The sequence below is a fragment of the Prunus avium genome, chromosome 6, assembly GCF_965620075.1.
Source record: "Prunus avium chromosome 6, drPruAviu1.hap1.1, whole genome shotgun sequence".
Taxonomy (NCBI): Eukaryota; Viridiplantae; Streptophyta; class Magnoliopsida; order Rosales; family Rosaceae; genus Prunus; species Prunus avium.
This window is the reverse complement of record NC_142289.1, coordinates 24141602-24167490: the sequence shown is the minus strand read 5'-3', so window position 1 is coordinate 24167490 and position 25889 is coordinate 24141602. Positions and strand designations below refer to the sequence as shown.

Genomic DNA, 25889 nt, shown 5'->3' with positions numbered 1-25889 from the left:
ATTTCTATTTTGTGTAGGAGAAATGAATTGGATCATTCAATCACCAATCCTCGTGGGATCGACCTCGCACTTACATATGCTATACTACCAAACGGCTCGTGCACTTGCGAGTATCACAAGTTGAGGATGCAGCTGAATCCATTTTGGTGCAGCTGAATCGACGCAACAGTCGGCAATCACGGTGGAAGTGGCTTTCCTCACGCCCCCTTCATCGTCCGATCTAGGATCGTTGTCCAGAGATTTGGAGCGGGTGGCTCTTCACCTAGGGTCTGCAGCTTTTATCCTCCTTTTCACAGTGTTAGGCCAGGTTTTTGGCCACTAGGGTTGTTGGGTACCATCCTTTTATCCATCTTTACGGGTTTGGCTGGTTACTCTACGATGGGAACTGTGAATCTGGGTGATGTTGGTGTCCTTCTTGATAAATTTATGGAGATTGCCCTAGTGGAGTCTCTTGGACGCCTTCCTTAATGTGTTCTTGGAGCATTCGTGGGCTTGGCATCCGGCGAATGCTCTTATGCTTGATCCCTGTGTTCAGGTTAAATGGCTAGGCCAGTTTTGTTATTATTTCGTGGTGTTTTCTTCGTTCTCCCCTTAACGAATCTTTGATTCTCTGCCTGTCTCAAGGACTACGTTTTCATAGGAGGTTTCTTTGTCAATGTTGAGATGATATGGCATGCTTGGGGGCTTTTTTATTTATTTTCTTTCCTGGCCTATTTGTGGTTAGTCTCTTTTTTTTGTTGCTCCTTTCAAATTTCTCTTCTTTCATCGCCAATTGCTATGGCTGGAGATGGTGTGCTTAGTGGTTGTTTTCTTTCTTCTTGGTGTATTGTGTTCTCTGTCGGATGTTCTCACTGTCTTGTGGCAGTACAAAAGACTATGATTTCATAGCAGGACTCTTTTGACAATTGGATTGTGTTGTAGTGTTCTCATCAGAGGTCTTTGCATCGAAGGTCTATGTTTTAGTTTGTTGTTTTATTTTATCTTGCTCTAGCATTGGTCTTGCATGACTGTTTCAAACTCTCTTATTAGTCTATGACAAATGTGGTACTCTTTCCCCCTGAGGTTTGTCTCTCATGACGGTTTTAACGAGGCCACTATTTCATGTCGTTCTATATAAGCTACTTTGATTCTATGAATGATTTCCATTTCTCAAAAAAAAAACTTCTCACTTAACAGTGTTAACCATTTAATAAAATTAAAGCAAAAAAAAAACCAATTATTAAATAAAAAAGAAAAACCTGAAAGCCACCACAGCCCCACTGACCTAACCTGGTCAACCACCCCATCTCATCAGCAGCAACCCCGACCCTCTGAGCATCTCGTTTTAAAGCCTCGGGATCCATCTTGACCCTCTGGGCTCTTCACCTTCAGGCTCCAATTTCGAGTTAGAGCTCTAGTCCATTGGTGCAGTGGAAGGAGAAGAAGATGAGAATGGATTAAAACGGAAGGGAGAGTCGGCGTAAGCGTGGGCATGGTAGTCACATACCAAAATAAATAGGTAACCAAGAAAAGGGAAACATGAAAATTGGACTCCATTAAATATATATATATATATTTATTAGCCAAATATATATTTTTTTTTATGCCCAAACCAAGATGAGGCCCAACTTTGCCTTCATTAGGCCCATATCCTATTTAGTGTTCTAAAAGAGTTGGTGCTTATAAACCATGAAAGGAAACCACTCCCTTCCAATGTGGGACTAAGTAAGAGTGAATTTTCCTATATAAACTCTAATAAAGTTAAAGTTGTCAACATGTCAATTCTATATGATTAAAAGAAAAAACTCAAAGAAAAAGCAATAACTCCTGTAGAAGTAAGCATAAAGGGTGTGATGTATAATTTTACTACCTGAAAATTAGATAGTTAAATTCAAGAAATAAACTTGCAAGCGCACAAAGTTAATGCAATATAGCCAAGGCAAGTACAAGGTCGTTCCCACAGAGACTGAATAAATTCTCAAGTTGTTGTGAATTATAAACTAATTTAAATCCTAAATTACTCTAGACACCCTAACTAATAAACTTAAAACTAATGACTCAACTAAAACTTAATAAAGCAGTTTTGAAAGTTGGTTTTGAAAGATTTTTTTTAAGAGAACGTTGAAAACAAGAAAATTAAAAGGCAAGATAACGAAGAAAAACTTGAACTAAATAAGTTTGTGAAAATTTCTAAAGAAGCTTACCAAGACAACAATTTCACCACAATTCCTCTGTTCATGCCTAATAAATCTCGGCCGATAAGGCCGACCAAAGGGGCTTCCTCTCGGCCACGACACCTGCCCAAAAGCCGAACGCGGCAAGTTGTTATTCATTTTTCTTGCAGGACAAGGGTGAGCTAAGAAGGGCGAAACCATCACGGCCTCGGTGAGCTTGAGCAAAGAAAATGACAACCCTTCAAATGCATGGCCAGAATAGGAAAGTCAAGTCGCCATGTGGCATCGAGGTCCCACGCTTCATTTAATGAAGTAACGCCCATGACTACAGCAGAAGACCCACGATCCACGTAAGAGCATTTAATGTGCAAGGGAAGAGGGGAAGTGATTGAAGTCAGGGTGTGATGAGCAAAATCAGGGTGATTAGGTGCGAAAATCTTACGACTTATAAGATTAAGTCACCAACCATCAGACCAGAGCATTAAATGCTCCTCCAAGGCCCAAGACGCAAAACCCACGATCAGGGCGGCAGCCGGGATTTATGGGGGTCACACCACCATATTTCACGTTCCCAAATATCAACTCGACTACCTACTATCTCTGATCAACCTCATCATGCAGACTTTCAGCCTTATTATCCTCTCAGGACCTCTCCTATAAATACTGGGCTCCAACTACGTTTAAAGGGTTCAACACCAAACACAAGCCTCCAATGGAGCAGATTATATTTTCCTGCCATTTACCTTATGTCATTTATCTTCTTGTAATGCATTTTCAATACTTTCACTTACCTTCTTAGGAGTAGTGACAGCTTGTAGGAAAATCCATTCATCAATATATCATACGACCCTTGGTTTTCAAGGCGCCGAAGCACCATCCTTGTTGTTTTTCTTTCGTTCATCCCATATATCATACGACCGTTGCAATCCAGCAACGCGCCGGAGCACCGCCCAAAAATCCACCAGTTACGCCATCATTTAAACGGCCTTGTAGTTTAGGCCGTGAACCTGACGGCCAAAATCAGTTCCTCTCTAGGCCACAATCGCTCTGATTAGAAGTTAAACTCAAACAAGCGCGCAACTCATCCATCCATCCACTCTCATCATCCTCGAATGCACGGTAGACCGTGCTGGCACGCCCGCGCACAATCACACCGCACCGAAGAAGGACGACCCGTGTTGGCACAACCCCCCCCCCCCCCCCCCCCCGCGGCCTGGAGCACCAGGCTGCGAGATTTGTGAATAGCCAACATCCTCTTATCCAAACCTTAGCATGCATACTATCAAAAATTCCCAAGTTATGTTGATGATTAGTTCTCCAAAATTATGATTAACTCTTTTCACAGAAATTAACCACTTCTTCTTATACACAATTTATCCTTAGCGTGAGGCATAAATATAAACATATAAAAAGACCTTAGCTTCAATGAGAACTTCACACAATCATACAAACCCCTATGAGTATGATGTTTACCTTAGGCACATTATTCATGAATTTAATCACAAGAAGCAAAACTCATATTAGGCATGGCGTATACCCTAACATGCATCAAATTACTTAACTAAAAATCTAGATGGTAGCTAAGCATCAAGATCATTAGTTAAGAAAATAAGCACAGTGATTAAATTTCAACAACATGAAAATTCTAATAGCATGACATAACTAAGCTTCGAATAATTAGAAAGGGGTACATTGTGTCTTAGTAAAAGAAAATTAGTTACTCATAATCATGGTAACAAAGCAAAAATAAATCATGGAGAAAGAGATAAGAAAAGCCCCCTTAGAGTTTAGAGGCACGGTCACTCTTCCTTGCTCCACGGTTGAATTCCGAAATTTCTGGTATATCCTTCGAGCCCCCCGACCTCTCCTCTAAAAAGAACCTAAAATCTAGTTAGAATGGGTCTAAACAAGTGGCCTTCCACAAAGACTTGATTTCCAAGTCAGTTCCTAACTAGAAAAGATAATTAAAACTAAGTTTCCTAAAACCTCCAGGAAACTGCACGTGATCCTCTTTGCGAATGCTATTTGAATACCTTCCTGACCTCAGAAAATTGCGTACAACTACTCTTTGGAAAGCTCTGGATGTCTTCTTTTCAGCCATATGTCGTGTACCTTAATCCGATGTCGTATGAGTGAGTTATGGGCAAAATACCCCTGCTGACTCAGTATTCTCCAGAAATTGGTTTAGGCTGAGTTGTCTAATTAAAAATGGCACCTTAGCAGTCTTCAAAAATTATGAAAATATTCATGGACAAACTTCAAGATTCTATCTTCCATCTCTAATTGGGATCATGTCAAACTCTATTACGAGGAATATTTGGCGAATTTATACATTTCGTGGCTCATAAGCTAAAAAACCAGAAAATAACTAAAATCAGCATCTTTAGTCCAAATTAATTCACAAAACTAACTAAAAATGATATAAAATCATGTGAAATTATGAACATATCAAGGTGTATGCAATATCAATAAGTACATATTTCTAGCCTAATTCAAAGGTAGGGCTCAAAGGCTCACTTTACATTTGGTAAGTGTAGGAAGACCGACACTTATAAAGAGTATAAACTTTCTCTACTTTTCCAAGAGACGCGAGTTAATGAGTTTCATTCAAACTCACTTTTCTCAAACAATTTTGAATTATTTTGTATGCAGGTTTTGAGATTGAGGTTGAAATACTTCAATCTTGATGGGTTTTGGCTGTGAATGTGTGAGTGTTGTTGGTGTAGGGGCTTTTTCGTTCCAGCAGCTGCAAATGGGTCTGGGCTGCTGTAAAGAGCAAATGGATGAAGTTGCCTTTGTGCTTGAGTTCATGAATCAGGCCCAAAGAGTGCTTCGAAAAGTTCGTGGAGCCTTAGGAATCATTTTGGTTCCTTTCACCAACATGACAGACAACTGTTACAAATCAATATTACGGCTTGGCCTGAGAAGGTTGTAGCATGGGAGCTAAGCCTCCATGAATTTAGCAATAGAGAGAGAGAGCTTGAATTTCTTATGGGAAACAAAGGTTCAGAGCAAGGGGAGAAGAAAATTTGGGAAGATTTGATGAGGGAAGAGAGGGAGAGATAGGGATAGAAGGATGGGTGGCTTGAGTAGATTTTCCAGCAGCTTGACGATTGCTTGGTCGTGCTCTGGATGGTTCATGGGAGAAAGAGGAAGAAGATGGAAGAACACGGCTTGAAATTGAATCTTCCAGTAGTAAGTAAGGATGTTTGCTAGCTCTGGATGAGTTGAGACGATGGGCAGGAGATGCCCCCTTTTATAGGCGCTGGAAGCCCCTTTGGGTTCAAGAACCCTAGCTGACTTTCCCCAAACTCTGTCAAGTCCTCTCCTCCATTTCCCTTCACTTCCTTTGATTCAATCCATTTTGGTGAAAATTCCTTAATCCAACCACATTGGGACATAGCATTTTGGGGTTCCAAGGTTTTCCTGCAGTTGACTTCTTCCATCTTGGGTAAGGCGCCTCTTGCTTTTCCTCCTGGTTTTCCTACCAAAGCTTGCAGAGGAAAGAATGGGTAAGGGTGCTGGTCTAAGGTGTCTTACTTCCAGCAGCACGTGCACATGGGTTTCAATTAGTTTTAACGATGGCTTGGTTTTGATTTGGTTTTAATAGAGTGCTAGGATATTTTCTAAGGTGTTGGGTCATTTCTCTAAGGTGCTTGGCCATTTATTTAAGATGTTGGGCTATTTTTTTTTCCCTCTCTTATGCTTACCCATATATTTGGGCTCAAGAAATGGGCCTGAGTTTCGTGCTCCCAAGCAGCCCAAAACTTCCACTTCTTGGACCATCAATGGGCTTCATGAATACTCGTAACTATCCATACCACAACCCACTCAACAAGCCCTAGGCATTTGCTTGGCTTGGGCCCACTTAAGCTTGTAGCGTGGCTCGGTACTAAAATAAAGGTTTTCTTCGCTCGACGTTGCGTGTCATGTGGCGTGTTTGTGCTCAGGCTCTGCCGTATTGTAACGGGCTATGGCCGGGCCAAGTGGTGCTTGACGGGACAATGAGCACGGGTTCTTGGAACCAGTACATTTTACAAGCTCATTACGACCTCTCTACGTGGCGGGTTGAGTATTGGCTTGGCGTGGCATGCAGACCATAACTTGTGTAAGCGTATAAGACAAATTCCTGTGCACCCCGGTCGGGCTCCTTTCTAAATTGAGTGTTGTACTGGGCTAGAAATATATTTGGGTCCAGCCTTGGATTTTTTGGGCCTCAACAGTTGGCTATTTAACATTTTATTATTCAATTAGATTTTGATTTAATTTGAATTGATTGCTTGACCTTTTTGTTAAATAATATTTTGCCCAATAATGTTTTTTCAATTTTTAGTTGACCTTTTTGTTAAATAGTTTATTCTTCACATAATCTTTTTGTTAAATCATGTTTTGCTAGAAAGTCTCTTTTGGTCTCTGTTGTTTATCATTTTTATCACTAAGGTCCCTGTGATTTCAATTTGATCACTTTTGTTCATGTGGTTTCAATTTCAAGTAATTCAAGGACAACTCTCAATTTCTGTCAATTTTTTTTAACTTCAATTACTTATGGAGAGACAATTCGGTCAAATTATCAAAAATTACAATCCTTTTTTAAAATAACAAATACAAAATGAAAAATTTTAATAATAAATAACAAAATTGTTTCCTTTTTAACTCTCGTGCCCTCCCCTCCCACCATAACCACCATCAAGCCACTGCCCAACATCACCAACCCAACAACCAACCCTTACCACCATCCCACCGCAAAACTTCTCTCTCTCTCTCTCTCTCTCTCTCTCTCTCAAGTCCAGCCCAAAAAATTCAGTGCAAGCAAAAGATTGCTCATAATTTATTACAATATGGCCAATAGATCTGCAAAAAAAAAAAAATGGCTCCAACCCAACCCCACCCACCAAGAACTACTCCTATTTCAATTTTATTTTCACTTATTATGGCTTTTTGAGAAACAGAACTTGAAGTTGGGAAGGGAAAAATCTATAGCTATTTCCAAGTTATTAAAAATCGATTGATGAACAAAGTTGTATATTGGAGAAAAAAAATTATTTATTAATTTATTAATTTGTATTGTTTATTTTTAAAAGAATTAATTTTTTAATAATTTGTTGACTAAATTACCCCTCCACAAGTAACAAAAGTTAAAAAAATTTAACAGAAATTAAGGATTGTCCTTGAATTGCTTCAATTCAAATTGAAACCACAGGGACGAAAAAGTTCAAATTGAAACCACAGGGACCTTAGTGATAAAAGTGATAAACTACAAGGACCAAAAGTGACTTTTTGCCTTCATTTTTTCACTATTTAAGTAGGTTAATATAATATATAATTCATTTGTGCAGGAGCGTTTTAGTAATCAAATTAATTTAGAGTTTTTTTTTAATACAAATGATAGTCTAAACTATTCTAAATTTATTTAATTTAATCAGGAGAGGTTCGAATTTGGGTGCAAAAAGGCAAGCTCATCTGGCCAACTAGCCTAATTCACGCCTACAATTAGTTTAGATTTGGATAAACGACATCTACATGTATTATGTATAACACGTTATGGTGTAAATTGATTAAATTAAGAGTGCTGCTAAACGAACCCTAAAATTAACTGAGTACACCCTACTATCAAACTATTTATTGAATTACTAATTCACCCTAATATAAAATGACCAAAAAGAATATATTGAATTGTGAAACAAATATAATTTTAATAACACATTACTCACCATATTCAACCCTAAGAAGTTTTCGTATTGCTTAGTGCTCACGGCGAACAACGCAGAGCAATGACAGAGGCGCAAGAAGGTGTTGTTGAATGTTCGTTTTGGAGATATGGTTGTGCCTCGATATTTTCGAATCTCTAAAGATTCCAAATTTGGATGTGGTTGTAAAGCTTCAAGTATAATTTTATCTTCAAGTGTCCTCTCTTCACTCTAGTCAAAATCTAGATTCAAATCAACAAGGTTCCCTCTAGTAATGAGTTCTGCTTTCTCAGCCGCATTAACAATTTTTAGTTTTCACACCTACAAATATGAAGATACCCTTTGAGGTTCAAAATTTTCAAATCTCCCAGCTTAAATGCTTCGTCCTCATCATCACATGAATACAACAAACATATCGAGTGTTAAGAGAAGTCAGCTTCGCAATTCCCCTTGGCAAACTTTCTAGATTAAAACAATAATTAAGGTGAAGATGTCTTAGGTTCACTAGTTTTCTAATTTGCATGCAATCGTTGATCAACAAGGTTTGCAAGTTCGATAAATCACACCATGTCTCCGGCAATATTTTCACAGTAGCTTACAAAATTAAAGATTTTGATGCAAACTCAAAATCTGAAAAGAGGGTTCATATTCATGTAAAAAGAGAAACTAAGTTTAGGATTGGTATTAGGGTGTTCTATGATAGAGTGTATTAGGGTGTACTATGGGTATTTTGGTAGTTAAAGAGAATGTACTTAGTTAATTTTACATTTTGATTTAAATAATAAGGTGTACTTAGATTATAGGGTGTACTCAGTTAATTTTAGGGTTCGTTTAGTAGCACTCTAAATTAAAACAGCCCATATTAATAATAACTCCAAATCTAAATGGGGTAAAATGTCATTTATCCAAAAATAAATGAGAATTAATATACATACAATATCTAAGAGAATCAACTTCATTCATGTGCTAAGTTATGTGATTTACTTCTTCCCATACTATTTATCTGTCGCTTCTTCTCCAATTTCTTACTTAACCATTCATAACAAGTAAACATCTCATTAATGAATCCTATCGTTTTAGAATCCGGTGTACCATACGAGTACACAGTCAGCTGCAGATTTTTCCTGGACTGGAAAATGACATATTGTCGATTAAAAAGGAGATTATTTTAAGAGCTCCACAACAAGAAGGAGAAGCTTGACCTAAAATAAACTTAAAAAAGATAAAATAAAATAAAAAAGAAGGAGAGAGAGTTATCTTTGTTGCAGCTGAGTACTGAAGCAAGAGCTTGGCGCCAGGACTTGAAAAAAAAAAAGATTTTGATGGCAATTTCCACCTCCTTTGTGCCTGTTGTTTCTTTCAATTCTGTCTCGTCCTCCCCCTCCTCTTCTTTGCCATGTCCTTCTCTGAGTTCTTCGAGTGCCCGTTACCGTGGTTTGATGGTGAGTAATCAGCGCTTGCGTGGGCGATTGGTTGTTAACTGCTCATCTTCTGAAATGGGTTCCAGTTCTGACTCTGCGAATGGAAGGTATGGGACTGCAAGTGCCTTTTGTTCTTTCATTTATGTAGTGGGTAGTGACGAAGTTCCGGTTTTATTGTCTAGTTTGGAAAGAATTAAGGTATTAGGTGTTTGTAGAAATGTCTAAGTGGAAGTTTTGGAATTGGATTGGGGTTGTAATTTAAGGGGTATGTTGCATTCTTGGTTGTTGAATTTTGAGATAATTGCAACGAATTTCTTTTCTTCTTCTTGTGTTAGTCTTGTGCTGTTAATTTAGATACCATTTCTCTGGTTTCTACTTTGTTAACTTCAGGTCGTTTAACAGACATACTCAAATGCCATCTATGGCTCCCTATGGGGTAACAATGAATGGAAATGGCCAGTCTGGGCCATCTTATAAATGGCAAAGGGTCTTACTTAAAGTAAGCGGGGAAGCACTTGCTGGAGATCACACGCAGAATATTGACCCAAAGGTCTGATAAATTCTTAAACCATACTGTGATAATTATCCTTCTTTTGTTGCTTTCTGATATAGGAGTGTTTTTCCCCGTACAATATTAGGTAACAATGGAAATTGCAAGAGAGGTTGCATCGGTGACTCGCCTTGGCATTGAGGTATATGCTTTAGATTAGAGAATTGTAATTTGCATGACATATTCTTTTTATATACTTGAAGGCAGGGGCGCACACACACCCACAGAAGTTTTATTAATATTTTCCTTGCAATATTATTGTAGTGTGATGTTGATGATTACAACATCTGTTTTATAAAGTTCAACTTAGTGAAATTTGGGGATTCCAGAATTATCTATGCACAGATTAACATGCAGTCTGGGAAATGATTCAGGATAAAAAGAATTGCATTGTATGCTTCTTTTATTGAAATATCCAGCATAATGTAGGCATTGCATAAAGTGGAATAATTTCAATGGTTTAATATTTCTATAAATAGCTAATCGGATTGTACTAATGAGATTTAGTGAGCTTATGAAATCCAAAAACGTAGTTTATTGGCATCTGGGTATGTGCTAGTCATCTTAGTCAAATATTTCAGGTTGCCATTGTGGTTGGTGGGGGAAATATCTTCCGTGGATCTTCATGGGCGGGAAGCAGCGGTCTTGACCGGTCATCTGCTGATTACATCGGGTAATTCCTTTTATTGGCATTGACTGAATTTTTTTTTATCTCACCTGTCAAGACTTCTGGTATTTAGCAGTTGTGTTTTCACATGTTTATAATTTGCAGTGTGATCGGGTGATTAGTTTATCTGGATCTGGTTCATTTCGTGTATCATGGACTTAGGATAATTTGTTATTTACGTAGTTTATCTATTATTGAGGTTTTGGACTTGGTGCTTTTTCATCCATATGCAAAACACAAGTAACTTATGGCTCCCTCTCTCTCCCTCTCTCTCTCTCTCTCACACACACACACTCTCAAAATGTGGCTATATTGTAATGAGCACAACTTAGTTGACCATATACTCGCTTCACTACTATATTAACTTGAATTTTACAATATTTACCAATTCCAACTTTAAAATGTCGGATGAAAGGAAATGAGTTGTGGTTCATATGTGAAAGTTGAGCAGTACTTGCCTTACATGACATGAAAATTGAGGTTTTTTAGGGACTATTGTACTTTTTAAGCTTAGAAACTTTCTAAGTATGCATATTTCTGGTCTTTTATTTTCTATTTACTGTTTATATTCAATTTTATAGGATGTTGGCAACTGTCATGAATTCAATATTTCTTCAAGCAACAATGGAAAGTATCGGCATCCCTACTCGAGTGCAGACTGCATTTCGTATGTCTGAGGTTGCAGAGCCTTATATACGTCGAAGGGCTGTGAGGCATTTGGAGAAAGGGAGGGTAGTGATCTTTGCAGCAGGAACTGGAAATCCATTCTTTACCACAGATACTGCTGCAGCACTTCGTGGTGCAGAAAGTAAGTTGAATCTTTTGTGTTTGAATGCTACCTTGGCTTAATGAGAATTCATGGTACCTATCATAGTGTGAGGCAAACCACTGCGGTTAAAAGTAATTTATTTAGGATGTTTCAAAATTTGCCCCAAGTTACTAATTAATATACCCAAGTTTGTTCTAACACTGTCTTGACTGTGGCACCATATATAGTCCTGATTACTGAATTTCAACTCTTCTTTGGTGGAAAATTTCAGTCTAAGAAACTAATTTCTTTGCTTCAATTTTAGTATCTTTCAATCAATTATTGATCCAGTCAATGGACAGGTTGTGCTCAAAACTGCAAATGTGGGTGGGTTTTAGGAACTATTTTCTTTGTTTCAAACTGTTTTTCATTTTCTTTTTTATCTAGTCAATGCAGAGGTTGTGCTGAAAGCTACAAATGTTGATGGGGTTTATGACGATAATCCAAGGTGTAACCCAAATGCCCGACTTCTTGATAATCTAACATATCAGGAGGTGATGTCGAAAGATCTTTCGGTGATGGACATGACTGCCATTACTTTATGCCAGGAAAACAACATTCCTGGTATGTTCTTTTTTTGGTTGGTATCCAAAACATATATGTGTGTGTATATATATATTTCTTTTGTTCTTTTCAAATATTTTTTCCCATTTTATCCGTTTTACCTAATGCCATTTGGATTTATCTTGGTATTTGTAATATCCAACCTTCTTACCATGTGGAACAGGCTCTTATTGATTCTTTCGTATGGTGCAGTTGTTGTGTTCAATCTAAACAAACCGGGTAACATCTCAAAAGCCATAAAGGGAGAGAAGGTTGGCACATTGATTGGAGCAACACGGAATTCTACTGTGACGACGACATGAGGCGTGGTTTTCATTTTTCCTGGTTGAGGTTATATTGAGGATGGTTTACGGTAGGCCTGGAAAATGGGCCGGGCCGGGCCAGCCAGGCCTTAAGAGGTATGAGCCCAAGCCCTAATTAGTAACGGGCTTTTTCAGCCCTAAGGAGTGATCGGGCCGGGCCGGGCCGGGCCAGCCCTATGTCAAATATACAAAGCCCAGGCCCTACCCATGGGCCTAACATTTTCGGGCTTATGATCGGGCCAACGATTCGGGCCTATTTAGCCCTATGAAATGGGCCATTATTTTATGCTTTATTCAACTCATTTCCACTTCTTTATGGCCTCCCACTACCCGTTGTCTGCCTTGGATTGGATGCCTTTATTTCTTTCAACTTCCAACTTTCAACAAAGAAAAGTTGCTTTACCAACTTTTGTTCAAAACAAAGTTGGTACTTTTAAGACAAGTTGGCAGACAATGTTGTTCCAAACTTCTCACCAAAAACAAAAAAAGTTGTTCAAAACAAACTTGTCTAGCGGATAGAAATATAAAAATATACTATCATATAATATAATTATAATTAAATTAATTAATTAATTATAATCGGGCCGGGCCGGGCTTTTAAAGGGCTTAGAAATGAAGCTCAAGCCCTACATTTAAGCCTTCGGGCCGGGCTAAGCCCGTCCATTACTTCGGGCCGGGTAAGCCCATACATCAAAAAATTGGGCTGGGTTCGGGCTAGCCCATCGGGCCTGGGCTTTATTTCCAGGCCTAGTTTACGGCATCTTTTCTTTGTTTTTTTCTTTTTTTCTTCTTTTTTTCTTTTTTTGTCAATGGTATTCAGCGTCTTTAGTGTAAATAAATTTTGAATTTTGTGTTTTAACAATTTGGAAGTTTCGTAGCATTGTTAGTTGATCCAAGTAATTCAGTCTCTAGTCATTGCACAAATTCAAGCTGAGAAAAAGGGTAAGAGCACCATGTGGCACTCATGAAACGAACCCAATAATTAATATGTTGTGTTGTAGTATAAGCAACTTTGCCGAGTTTGGCATTCAATGGAGGTAGCAAATGTTTTCTTTAAAAGTTTCCTTTGCTAACCTATGTGGCACTTTGATACTAAAATTTGCTCTACTTCTAAACTTTGTCACTCGCATATTAATCAGGAGACGAAGGCTTGGAATTTAGACTGTATTATTCACCTCATTGATCCTTGTATTATCCCCCCGTTACATGTAAGTTTTTCTTCTGGAATTGGGACTATGAAGATCAGCTTGTATGGCCATGGAGCAAGAATGGGCAATTTACAGTAAAGAGTGGCTACCACTGGTCAATGAAGAATGGTCGGTGCTTGTCTCTGATCCCTCAGAATGCTATGGATACAAATATTTGGAGGGTGGTTTGTAGCCCCTTTGACAAGCTTAAGGTTGAGAATGCTCTGCGTCTTCCAGACAAGTGGAGACAATGGAAGTGGTTATTGAGCCCTAGATACTAATAGGTCATGGGCACATCATCTTGAGACTTCATGATCACGTCATCGATATAAAACTCGAGAGTGTCTTATTATATTGAGTTTTTATCAAAAATAGTCAAAATTTACCATATACTTTCATAAATCAGTTTTTATAAAAACTTTCAAAAATAGAAAAAAAAACTCACCTAAATAGACTCAAATGCCCTCAAAACTTAAACCCGTGTAAACATAAAAAGCAAAACCTGCAATCTCTGTCTTCATCTGACTGACATAAAACATAAAAACTCCGCTGCATCAATGTTATATCATTGGAGGGACAAGCTTTTGTGGTTGATAATGATTAAGCCAAAAATCGTCCTTGACCCCATAAACAAGCTTCTGTAAATTATTTACGGGACTTTGAGAACCAGACATCTCAATTGGCCTCCCTTGTTTCCGATCATGTATATGCGGCCAACTTGAACCATGAGTACTATTCCCATTTGAGTACACATCCCACCGAAAACTCTTACAACAAGTTTCTTTCCGTAATGTGGCTGACTTGAGTTCCCTATAACAATAATTTTTTATGTTTTTTTACAATGATGATCGCCATATTCTTCCCTCCAATGATATATAACATTGATCAATACATAGGGGAGTTTTTATGTTTGAAGTCAAATGAAAACAGAGATTGGAAGTTTTGTTTGTTAGGTTTATGTGGTTTTTAGTTTTGAGGATATTTGAGTCTATTTAGGCGAATTTTTTGCTATTTTTGAAAGTTTTTATAAAAATTGACATTTATAAAAATAATGGGTAAATTTTGGCTCTTCAATAGGTGGTTTTGCAGTCTTCAGTCCCAACGACATCACAGCATACTCTAAATGTGGTTTGCTTATATATCTTCATCTGCTAACATGATCTGATTGTGTTGAATCAAGCGTTGCCATCTAGGAAAGATAAGAGATATATACAAAGAATAGAGAGCAATCATTATATCAACAAGAGTTTATACATGAGGCAAGTTCCTATTTGAAAGCCCGAAGCAGTTAACAAGTTTAACGGTGGAGGGGTATTCACACTTTTAAGAGATTAGAGGGCTTAAAACCAAATTGAAAGTCTAATTGGAAATCGAAAGTACGTAGTTCATAAATACATGAGGCATTCCTAAATTTTTCTCAAATAATAAAAGAGAGTGTTGCTATTTCCACCCGTTTTATTTTCTCACCCATCTTATTTTCTCACCCATCTTATCTTCTCACCCACCGTGTAAATTTGAAAAAAATACAATTTTATCTTTCCATCCACTATTATTCCTAAAATATCCTTTCATTAGACAGTTGTTATTTCCAACCCCAGTCCTATTTTCTCACCTACCTTATCTTCCCACCTATCATGTAAATTTGAAAAAACACAATCTCATCTTTGCACCCACCATTATTCCTAAATACCCATTTTTCTTGACCCACATGTTTCCTTCTTATTTTGTTGACATGTGTCCTCTCACTTAACATTCAACACAACATTGTTAACTTTGAATTAAAAAAAAAAACTCGAAATTGAAATAAAAGAAAACAACGCAGCAGTCACCCAAGCACCCACCCACAACCGCCAAACCTCAATAGCCACCAACACCAACAACCCCATACCAGTGGTGGAAATTCCCTATTTTAGTGTTATAGATGCAATCTGAAGAACATTGAGGTTCCACCCTAAAACCAATTGGCAATGGGGGGAGTATCTCAACTCCTTATAAGCCCTTGTTAGGTTTCTTAACTTTCCATTGTGGGACTTTTTACCTTCACATTCTCACACAATCAGCAAGAGCATTGTTGTTTTGGGATTGCATTGATTTGGTAATATCCAATCCATGAGGAATATTCGAGCTTAGGACGATGAGATGGGACATGCAAAGAAATTCATAGGGGGTGGCTATTGAGAGGAGGGAGGAGAGAAATAAGGAGAAAAAATGAGGATGGAAGGGTCGATGGTTGCGTGGGAAGATGAGACAGATGGTAGGGTAGGTCGTGGCTATTAGAGAGAGAGAGAGAGAGAGAGAGAAGGGGGGGAGGGGAGGTGTGGTTTGGATGTGTGGCTGGTTGGTGGGGTGGTTTGTCCGGATGAGGGAGAAGGGGGGTCTTAGAAATCATTTTACAAATGGGTAAATTTGTCTTTAAATTTTGAAGATAAGTTGGGTGAGGAAATAGAATAAGGGGTTGAAAATAGTAGCCCTCTAAAAGAGTGAAAACACCAAGCTACATAAAATAGTCCAAGTTATATTACATAAATGACAAGTTTGACCTTTTTTATCCACGTCAATTTGCCAAAGTAAATTTTTTTTTTATTTTTAAAAAAGCCAATGGAGTCTAGCCTAATGGAGAAGAACTTTGATGAGTGATCTCAGGTTTGAACACCAATGACAATGTAGTGTGTGTGAGAAACCCACATTCCCTTGTAATGTAATCTATCACTTATATTAAAATAAATAAATATATTTAACAAATGATTAGAAAAAATTTGCCCTCACATTATGGAGGAAAAAAAATTAATGAACAAGTTATTTGATTTCGGCTTCTTGGGCTTTGAACTGGACTTTTTTTTGTTAGTAACCCAAAGAATGGCTCCTTAAGGGGCCCAGAGGAAAAATAACCAGGGCAAAACTCAGCATAAGCGAAGATTGATTTGTCTGTAGACTCTGCAGCAATTCTCTTTGGAGGGATTGCCAATTTCGTTCAAAAGTAACTGGTTGCAATAGCATCCTTCCACAGAGCCACATTGATGACGAAGTTCAGGAAGCTCAACCGACCCACGGGTCACCGCATGTCCATGCTCAGGTTCCTAATTTGTTTTCAGTTTGGTTAGCTCAGCTTTAGCTTTCCATGCCCGAAAGGTTTTTTAAAATTTATTTATTTTCAAAGTAGAAAAAAAAAAATTATTCTGATTGTCATCTGTAGGACGATGGTGTCACAGTTGGTGAAGCACGAGCGGATTGAAACCACTGTTGCCAAGGTACCTCTTCTATTTCTCTTCTTTTTTTAACGTTTTCGGAATTTTCATATGTTTACAATTTTAGGGTTTTTCTTAGTTTAGGGTTAATTAATGATTGAAATAATTTGTCTTTTGTGACCAGCAAGTTAAAAGGAAAAAAAAGAATGTTCAGCATAAGCTCTGGAATTTCGGGAAATTTAAATATAATTGGGATAAATGTGCAAAATGAATTTTATGTTCAAATGTTTTGTTTTGTTTTCTTTATTTTTCAGGCCAAAGAGATTCGACGTAAAGCTGATAAAATGGTGCAGCTTGGAAAAGATGTATGTATTGGTTCTGGCACAATTATGTTTAAAATTACATTTACAAATAGTTTCTTACCAGTTTCTACATTTTTATAATTAATAATCTTCATCATAAAATGAAATTTTCTGTTTCAATTAACATATAGGCCTACAGCAGTTGAAGAGAATTTGAAAGTTAGTATTTCAATTAACATATAGGCTTACTTTCACTTTCAATTAAAGAAATCAATGTCTGACATAACCCAGCTTCTAAGAAGTATGTGTTTGAGTAACCCCTAGTTGCAAAGTTTGCTCTTCCTGTGAGTTGTGACTTGTTATTTTAATCCGACAGAAATTGAGTTTGATCTTAGATAGCCCACCATGAGACTAAAATATGAGGTGCATGCATTAGAGCGAGCTTGACTTGCATCGGTTATGCTTTATGTTGTCCTGGCTCAAGGGATCAAGTTTTGGAATTTTTGAAGTTACATAAACCTGTGTAACTTTTGTATTTAGGTCAAATCACTTCTCTAATGAAAACCGGCCTAGTTATTTGAATGAAAAAGACTTGTGCGGCCTGCTGTTTGGAAAATTAATTAGAACAGAGCCTCTAACAGGCTCTCTCTACAGAGTCTTCAAGAAAGATGATAGTTAGTCGACAAGAGTAATTTAAACTCCACATATGAGTACCCGATAAATCATGTCCCGGAGGATCCATAAGTTCAGCTGCTCTGTTAGTTTCATGATAAAAATGATTTAGGTGAAACTCTTCTCTGTTAACCAGATTTGGTCGTTTGATAGATTGCTTTGACCTTCATGAGTAAATGTTTCAATCTACCTTTTATCTCAAATGACTTTAGAAGGTATTGACCAAAGTTCTCACACTAGATTTGGGTATAAGAATCTGAAGTATGTATTGAACACACTTAAATGGTACACTAGTTTTCCAATTGCAAAGTTCTGGAATTATCTTACCATATAGATTCACTTAATTGGTTTTTTTTTTTTCCCTTCTAGCATGATTCTATCCTCTTTCAAAACTGTCACAGGGTTCCCTTTGTGCTGTAAGGCGTGCTGCTGCTTTTGTGCGTGGGGATGATGTAATGCACAAGCTGTTTACAGAATTAGCTTATCGATACAAGTGAATCTCGAACCTCTTGTTTTCTGAGTGTTGTATCTTTGTTTTTGTTACATTGGTTTTATTTTATATTACAGAGATCGAACAGGTGGATACACAAGACTACTTCGGACTCGTATACGAGTTGGTGATGCTGCACCTATGGCCTATATTGAGTAAGGCGGTTATTTATTACTTGACAGAAATATGCTTTTATATCCGGCCAAAATAGCAACAAAAAAATGAAGCGAAAGGAAATATATTTGTCCAATTTAGAGACTTGTAGAGGTTGTAGGTTTTACCCATTATAGGCACACGTATATGTAACACCCAAACAGAAAACTAAGAGGGGATGAATCCACCCATTCAGAACCCATCTATTAGAGTCCAAAGACAAATCAAGTGAAGCCAAGGAAACATCAAATGCAATCAAGCCCCTAAAGAAAAATATTAAGAAAGTTCACAAAAAAATTTAGGTAAAACAAATGATTAAGCAAATTTTACTGGATACATGCATTGCATACATAATGTTTGTGGGGGTAAATGGGTAATGGTTGGTCCTGTTCGTATTGATAGGGTAGGAGGGGTATGGGTAATAAACCAAGATTAAATGGATAAATGGGATATTTTTGTCACCCACCCTATACATATGATGCACTCTATCCCCTTTTCCATCTAGGGAAACTTGTCTGCCGTGCTTAATGCATTTTCTAATGTGAGGACCTGTGACTTTGGTGATTACTTTGGTTACTAATTTTTTCCGATGTTGATTGTCCAATAAGTGATGCTTTTTAAAATGTAAACCCACCAAATTCTGAGGACACATCTTGCCAGCAAAGCCAAAACAACTACACAATTTGTTTGTTTACGTACCCCACTGATAATTTTAATAGGAATGAGTGCAATTCTATCCATTAGATGACTCTATTAGCACATAATTGGTTGATTGACTGTTTTGATCAATATTGATTGAAGTTGGGCCGCATTTTGACTATTGACAGTCTTGTATAGGTTCATTGACAGAGAAAATGAGCTCAGACAATCAAAACCACCAGCTCCTCAACCACAGAGAGTTCCCTTGGATCCTTGGGCAAGGTCCAAGCTTTGCAAGCAGTTTGCACCTCCCAAAGAAGATAAGAGCTCTGAGATTTGATTTGGCGTATCAAGATTTTATTTCAATAATTTCCTGAGTCTCCAGTATCTTATGATTCTCTCGAGAGGTGGTCCCCTATATTTTTGTAATTCCTCTCATAGGAAGTCTCTTATTTCTCGTGATTTTTCGGCCCTGTTTGATAATGTAGTATCACAAATTCGTACACTGTTCTTTTATTTTTCTCATAATCATCAAATTGCGTAGGAATGCGTTCTGCTTATCTGTTTTATGTTAAAAAATACCATGCCATTGCCTTAAAATTTCACCATCAATATTTCTCTCTCTCTCTAAGCATCGGACTTGAAATCGAGAGAAGTTGAGGCATCATTGAAATTTGAAACCTTCATTATGTGCAGTTGAATTTCATGTAGATCAAACATTCAACTGCTGGCCCTTTACCCTTCATGTATGCCCTTAAATTGGCAGGAGTCCCTAACAGATGCCTATATCTTGATTTTCTGTGTTTGGCAATTATAATTTATATCCGTGTTTGATCTGTATCAGGCTGTATATGTTCTGGGTTGAATGCAAAAGGCAAGATCAATTTTGCAAAAAAATCTCCATACAGGAGTCACTTGATTGGCTTATTACTAATGGTCTTCGTTCCTAATCTTTATCTAGAAAAATTTACCATTTGTTGGAGAACTTTGGAAGCTAGGAATAAGTTACTTTTTCAGAATGAGCAACCTAATATTAATGATTTCATTTTTCAAATTAATAATGTGTTTGATTTTTTGGAATGTTTATAATTGTAGTAGGCAAAAAGTCATTTTTGGTCCCTGTAGTTTGCCAATTTCACCACTTTGGTCATAGTTGTTTCAATTTGGTCAATTTGTCCGTGTGGTTTCAATTTGAAGCAATTCAAGGACAATTCTCAATTTTTGTCAATTTCTTTTAACTTATGTTAGTTGTGAAAGGGTAATTCGGTTCAGAAACTATTTAAAAAATGCATTCCTTTTAAAAATAAATAATACAAATATAAATTTAAAAACTTAATTTAAAAATAAAAATAAAACCCCTTCTCCTCCCAACCCCAACGCCCAGCCACAGGACAAGATCAAGGCCTCCAAGTGAAGTTGTCTCTAGTGAGGGCTTCAAGGACTCTTTTCAAACGTCCCAGTCGCTAAGAAAGCCCAAAAATCTGTTAAGAAGAGAAATAAGGATGCTGGGCGTGAAGAGGCAGATTCTCACTTTAAAAAAGCACTTGTTCTCTGGAAAATGATCAATTGGAAAAAACCCAAAGGCTCTGAGATATTTTAGGTACCCCTTGCATCGATTTTGATTAAGGGCTAGTTTGGTATTGCTTTGCTTTTAAAAAAAATTGCTTCTGCTGTGTTGCGAGAATAACCAGCTATGAAAAAAATCAGTTAGGCGTTTGGTAAACTATATTTGAAAAAGTGCTGTGAGTAATCAAAGTGTTTGGTAAATTTTTATCAGAATTGCTTTTAGTGTGTATAATGACAAAAAAGGACATGAATCATGATGAAATTATTTGTTGTTTTCTTATTTCTTTTTCTACTTAAAAAAAAAACCTTTACGCTACTTTTTTTTTTGTTTTTTTAATTTACACTTTTTGAGTCATAACTTTTTCCGTTTCTTTTCATCTCTTTTTTTTTTTGGGGAACCCCCATTTTTTTTTTCCAGATCTCTGCATCTCTTTCTGCTGCTCCTTTTTCATCTTCTTCTTCTCCTTTCTCTCTGCACTTTTTTTTTTTCAAAAATTTTCTCTTCTGTTCCTTGTTCTATTTTTCTCCCTCGGCCCAGAGAAGTCGTCCTTCTTGCACGGTCGTCATCGTCGTCTACAGTCCAACCTGTGGAGTCTTCTTCGTCTGTCATCGTTGTCATCGTCGTCTACAGCCCATGGTCGGAGGTTGTGGTTGTGGTTGGAGATTGGGTGGGGTTTGTTGGAGACGACGAATAGAAAAAGGGAGGTTGTGGTTGTGGTTGGAGCTTGTGTGGGATTTGTTGCAGACGACGAATAGAAAAAGGAATGAAGAAGAAAATGGGAGTCTACAGAATGGGGAAGAAGAGGAGTTTGCGTCGCTCGATTGTATTGGAGGGACAAGGATTGTCTATTTGAAAAATAAGTGAGGGCATTATGGGAAAGTAAAACATTCATTAAAACCACCGGTTAAATTTTTTTAAAAGCTGGGTTATGCCTGCTTTGGAAAAACAGAGGTCATTGACTGCGATTTTTTTAAAAAGCTGATTTTTGATGTTTACCAAACACCATGGTTGTGCAAAATTTTATTAAAGCAGCTTTTTTTAAAATGTAAGCAATACCAAACACTACCTAAGCCTTGTCTTTGTTTTGAGCAACCCTTTAGTAGAAAGAAAAAAAACAGTAAATCCTATAGAGTAACTTTCTAATTCTTGTCTGACAGTTCACCTTGGGGTTGGGTGTCTGCACTAAACTGCAATTGCATAATTTTTTTGTTTTTTGTTTTCGTTGGGTTTGTAGGTACACAGAGTTGAAGTTTTCGGTCTCATTGAGATTTTAGGGTTACACATAGAAAACATGGGGATTGAGAGTTTTTTAAATTTTAAGATTTTACTTTTTTTTAAATTTATAATTTGACTTTAATTATTTTTTTTTAATGAATGAATTTTTAATAATTTGTTGACCAAATTGCCCCTCCACAACTAACAGAAGTTAAAAGAAATTGACATAAATTGAGGATTGTCCTTGAATTGCTTCAAATTGAAACCAAAAAGATAAAATTGACCAAATTGAAACGATAAGTACTAATGTGGTCAAAGTGAAAAGCTATAGGGACCAAAAGTGACTTTTTGCCATTGAAGTATAAAGAATAATACTACTAAATTTTGAGGTTCGGTTCCTGTGGGAGCAAACATTTTCGTCTCCAATCACAGCACGCCACGTGGAAAAGAATATTATCCCTTAAATTAATTAATTAAACCAATTTATTTAGTTAATTAATTAATAGGGATAATATCATTAAGATATTATCTTTATTTAATAAGATAATATCATTAATTTGGATATTATCCTAATAAGGGGATAATATCTTAATTATAGGATATTATCTTCTAATTAATGAGATAATATCATTAATTCAGATACAATCAAATCCGACTTAATCTCTACAAATTTGGGTAAAGAATAAACTCCATTTAATAAGAGTTTATTCTCTACGAAACTCTACGAAACCCTAGCCTCGAGGCTCCTATAAATAGATGACTTCATTCATCATTCAAGGTACATCTAAACCTACTCCTGATACCCGAGAAAAATACTTGAAGCTCTCTCTCCACTCTCCACTCTCCACTCTCCATATTTTCTCCACAAGGCTCCGGCCGCCCGGTTCACACCATACATACAACTCCGTACCCTTTTCTTAGCTATTGTTTTCCTACAAACACTTAAACTAACTTAGGCATCGGAGGGCCTTTGGCCAACACCCCCCGGGTGTGGTCTATTTACTCCAATCTTTTTTACAGGAATCGAGAAGGAGAGAGAAGGAAGATCGAAGGTTGAAGGATCCAGAAGTAAATATTCTCCCCCGAGATTATTTGCACAAACAGTTCCATAGGATCTCAATATTTTAAGAGTGCCGCTATTTCTGTCCCCACCTTATTTCCCCACCCACCTTATCTTCCCTCCCACCATGTAAATTTGAAAAAAAACACAATCCTATCTTTCTACCCACCATTATTCCTATAATACATTTTAATTATTAATTCAAGAAAATTCCCTTTGCTAATCCTTAACACAAATGTAACACTATTAACTTTTAAATAAATAAAAAAAATATTGACCCAAAAAAAAAAAACCCTAACATTCCCACTGTGGGAGCAAATATTCCAGCTTTCAATCACAAGGCGTCACCTGGATAAGAAGAATATCACCTAGGTCATTAATTGGGCCAATTAATTGAGACAAAAAATAAGGATATTATCTTTATTTGGGAATATAATCACCAATTATAGATAATATCATCAATTAGGGATTTAATCATAATCAAAATCCCTAATTGACTCAATCTCTCCATTTAAAGGAAAGAATATCTTCCTTCCAAATAGGAAGATATTCTTTGAAAAACACTAGATGGCTAGATCCCTATAAATATATAGCCACATTCAACACATGGGGTAATTCCAAAACCATACGAAAAACTCCTTTTTCTCTCCCTAGCCGTTGGCCACCTCCATTGCCGCCAACCACTCCCTCCACACGGCTAAGTGCCACCATTCATGGCTCTAGCCACCCAGATCTACACGTGAGAAAAACTCCGTCCAGTTTAGCTATTGTCGCATATTTTTTCAAAGATCCAATTGAATTAACTTAGGCATCGGAGGGCCTTTTGCATGAATTGAGGAAGAGAGAGAAGGAAGCTCGAAGGGTGAAGAATCTACATGCGAATATTCTCCCGTGAAAAATTTGCACAAACACTTTGGTGCTTTCATTGAGAGCATGAGTTATACTCAACGTGTGCTCTTGAATCAAAGGAATCTGTTTCCTCATTTTCATCGCTCAACCGAAGCCTTCCAAATAACCATGTTTAGAAGCAAGGCTACTGTGACGACCCAATCCGCGACGGATCCAAGCCTTCACAGCTCCTCGGCATCATGGCAGCCGCCGCTTTCCACCATGACCTAATACCCTAGCTGCACCGTGGCTTTCGCCACAGTTCCAGCCACCATCCTCCCTCTCGGCCCCGCAGTCGAGAGAGTTGTTCTCACCCCTGTAGTAGATGTCACCTTGCAGCTGCACGACTCCAGCAGCCACCACCCTCACGATACCGCAACTAGATCCACCTCGCAGCCACATGCCCCTGTGCTTGAGACGACCTTGCCGCCGCAAGCATTCGTTGCCAGATCCGACGCATTCCACCACGATGACACCGCGGCGCATGGTTCAACTATTGTACTTGGCCATCTGGGCATCGCTCCATCTACGACCTGATCTTGGAACAAGTACTTCGATTCCATTCTTTGCCTCCATGCTCTACGTACGCTCTCATGTACACCTCCAACGAAACCCTAACCAGTGTGGACTGGATATTTTCAGTTAAAAAGGACAAGAGTCCTAGTCATTATTTGGTGACCTTAAAGTGTGTCTCGGACTAGATAAGTGCCTTGGATTCAAGTTGAAGCTAGTCGTCCGTCCTAAGAACCTAGAAGTAATTAACATATTTTAGACCTAAGAATCTAAGAGTCTAAAAAAACATCAAAATACCTTTAAAAAGTTTCAATTTGAACTAATTTTAGACTCCCAAATATAATTTAAAGATTTATATTGTACATGAAAAAATGTACCTACCAATAGATTTTTAGGAAACACCTCCTTTAGAAGTAATGTACATATTTATTGAGAATATGAGTTTTCAACTTTATAGTACTAACCAGATTCTAATATTTGTCACAATTCATCATGGTGTGCATAATTAGCCAATTAAAGAAAAAGCTAGTAAACTTGGCACGATGTGTTTGGAGAAAGTCCACAGACTTGTTCTCTGAAATGATGATGACTTGGTTGGTGAGAAGTCTGCACATAAGTGGCGCATAAGATGAAGACAAGACTTGACATCTAGGAGCAGGTCATGCGTTGGTAAATACTACTGAATTTTGGCTGCAAAACAAAACTAGTATTGGCAGTGAGGTCTTCAATGAACTCACAGTCCACATTCCAAAATTCACATCTTGCATCCTCAGTCTGATTAGTAAGTGTTAAGTCGAATCCAAGGCAGTCACAATCTTGCCAACATTTGGCCTTACATTGGTCAATAGTATAGTCGCCAAACCAACTGGCTGGTTTTGAAGTGTTAGAGTTGATGTTCTTGAAGTAACCTTTTTTGATCTCAAAGTCATTACCAAATTTCTCTACACAATCACTTGGCCGGTCCCTTTCCACGCACCAGCCAACAATGTTATAGCCATCACAGTTCTGTACTTCTATAATATAATCATCATCCCATGCCCCCATATCTCTAAGATTCCCTCCGGAGGATAGAATCCATTCTGGCTCAGGATCACTTGGATCATTTTTACTAATGTAAGTGACATAGTCTTCATTTTGATTTGAAACAATGCTAAAATTGTACCTCTTGTTGGACACATCAGGCAAAATAAATTCAAATATCCCATCAGAAAAGACCCCGCTAGTCCAATAAACCACCCCATCTTTCTTGATTTTCAGTTGGTGTCCAATGGGGTCCCAATCGGGGCTGAAAGGCCCTGGGGACATCAAGTTGTTGGGAGATCCACGGGATAAAAGAGACCAAATGTGGCCACTTTTATGGTCAACACCCAATTTCATGCCTGGTAAAAATGTGTCTGGTAGATGATCAAAACTTTGCCAAAAAAAGCCATCATTGATCTGTTGATATAGCTCACTTCTTGCAGGACGAAGTTGCCCGAATCCAAAAGGATGGCCACAACACACTCAAAATAATTAGGGTTTAAACTGATATGTTTATTCTTCTCTCAAGGAGGAATATATATACTACATACATAGTGGGTACAAATAGGAAATATGTACAAAATTCCTAATTCTACTCAAAATAGATAATTACAATAAAATATAAATTCTATTCATAATAGAAACATTGACTCACGCCAACACTCCCCCTCAAGTTGGTGCATAGATATCAGTAATGCCCAACTTGTCAAGTGAGTCTTCAAATCGGCGCTTTGACACGGCATGGGTCAACATATCTGCAAGCTGCTTTGAAGAAGGCACAAAAGGTATAGAAATTAACTTATGCTCCAGCTTCTCCTTAATGAAATGCCGATCAGCTTCTACATG

At 37.6% G+C, this 25889-nt stretch overlaps 3 protein-coding genes across 4 annotated transcripts; 2 read left to right on the top strand and 1 right to left on the bottom strand.

The window, feature by feature from the left end:
* The first annotated feature begins 9016 nt into the window (after positions 1 to 9016).
* Positions 9017 to 12468, top strand: LOC110768069 (Amino acid kinase family protein). 2 transcript variants are annotated; one of them, XM_088254035.1, is made up of 7 exons: positions 9017 to 9368; positions 9664 to 9811; positions 9900 to 9953; positions 10393 to 10484; positions 11060 to 11286; positions 11674 to 11850; positions 12043 to 12468. In XM_088254035.1, the coding sequence occupies exons 1-7, from the start codon at positions 9163 to 9165 to the stop codon at positions 12150 to 12152; spliced, it is 1014 nt and encodes a 337-aa protein (XP_088110161.1). In that variant the 5' UTR covers positions 9017 to 9162; the 3' UTR covers positions 12153 to 12468. The 2 variants fall into 2 exon arrangements, with proteins under 2 accessions (XP_088110161.1, XP_088110160.1); XM_088254034.1 differs by having other exon boundaries at positions 9018 to 9368; positions 9652 to 9811.
* A 3768-nt stretch (positions 12469 to 16236) lies between these two features.
* On the top strand, positions 16237 to 19340 carry LOC110768051 (uncharacterized). The gene is made up of 6 exons (XM_021971730.2): positions 16237 to 16412; positions 16533 to 16587; positions 16839 to 16889; positions 17900 to 17991; positions 18066 to 18143; positions 18979 to 19340. The coding sequence occupies exons 1-6, from the start codon at positions 16357 to 16359 to the stop codon at positions 19118 to 19120; spliced, it is 474 nt and encodes a 157-aa protein (XP_021827422.1). The 5' UTR covers positions 16237 to 16356; the 3' UTR covers positions 19121 to 19340.
* Positions 19341 to 24671: 5331 nt separating this feature from the next.
* On the bottom strand, positions 24672 to 25400 carry LOC148293877 (G-type lectin S-receptor-like serine/threonine-protein kinase At1g67520). Its single transcript, XM_088254631.1, has one exon. The coding sequence runs from the start codon at positions 25398 to 25400 to the stop codon at positions 24672 to 24674; it is 729 nt and encodes a 242-aa protein (XP_088110757.1).
* Positions 25401 to 25889: the final 489 nt, after the last annotated feature.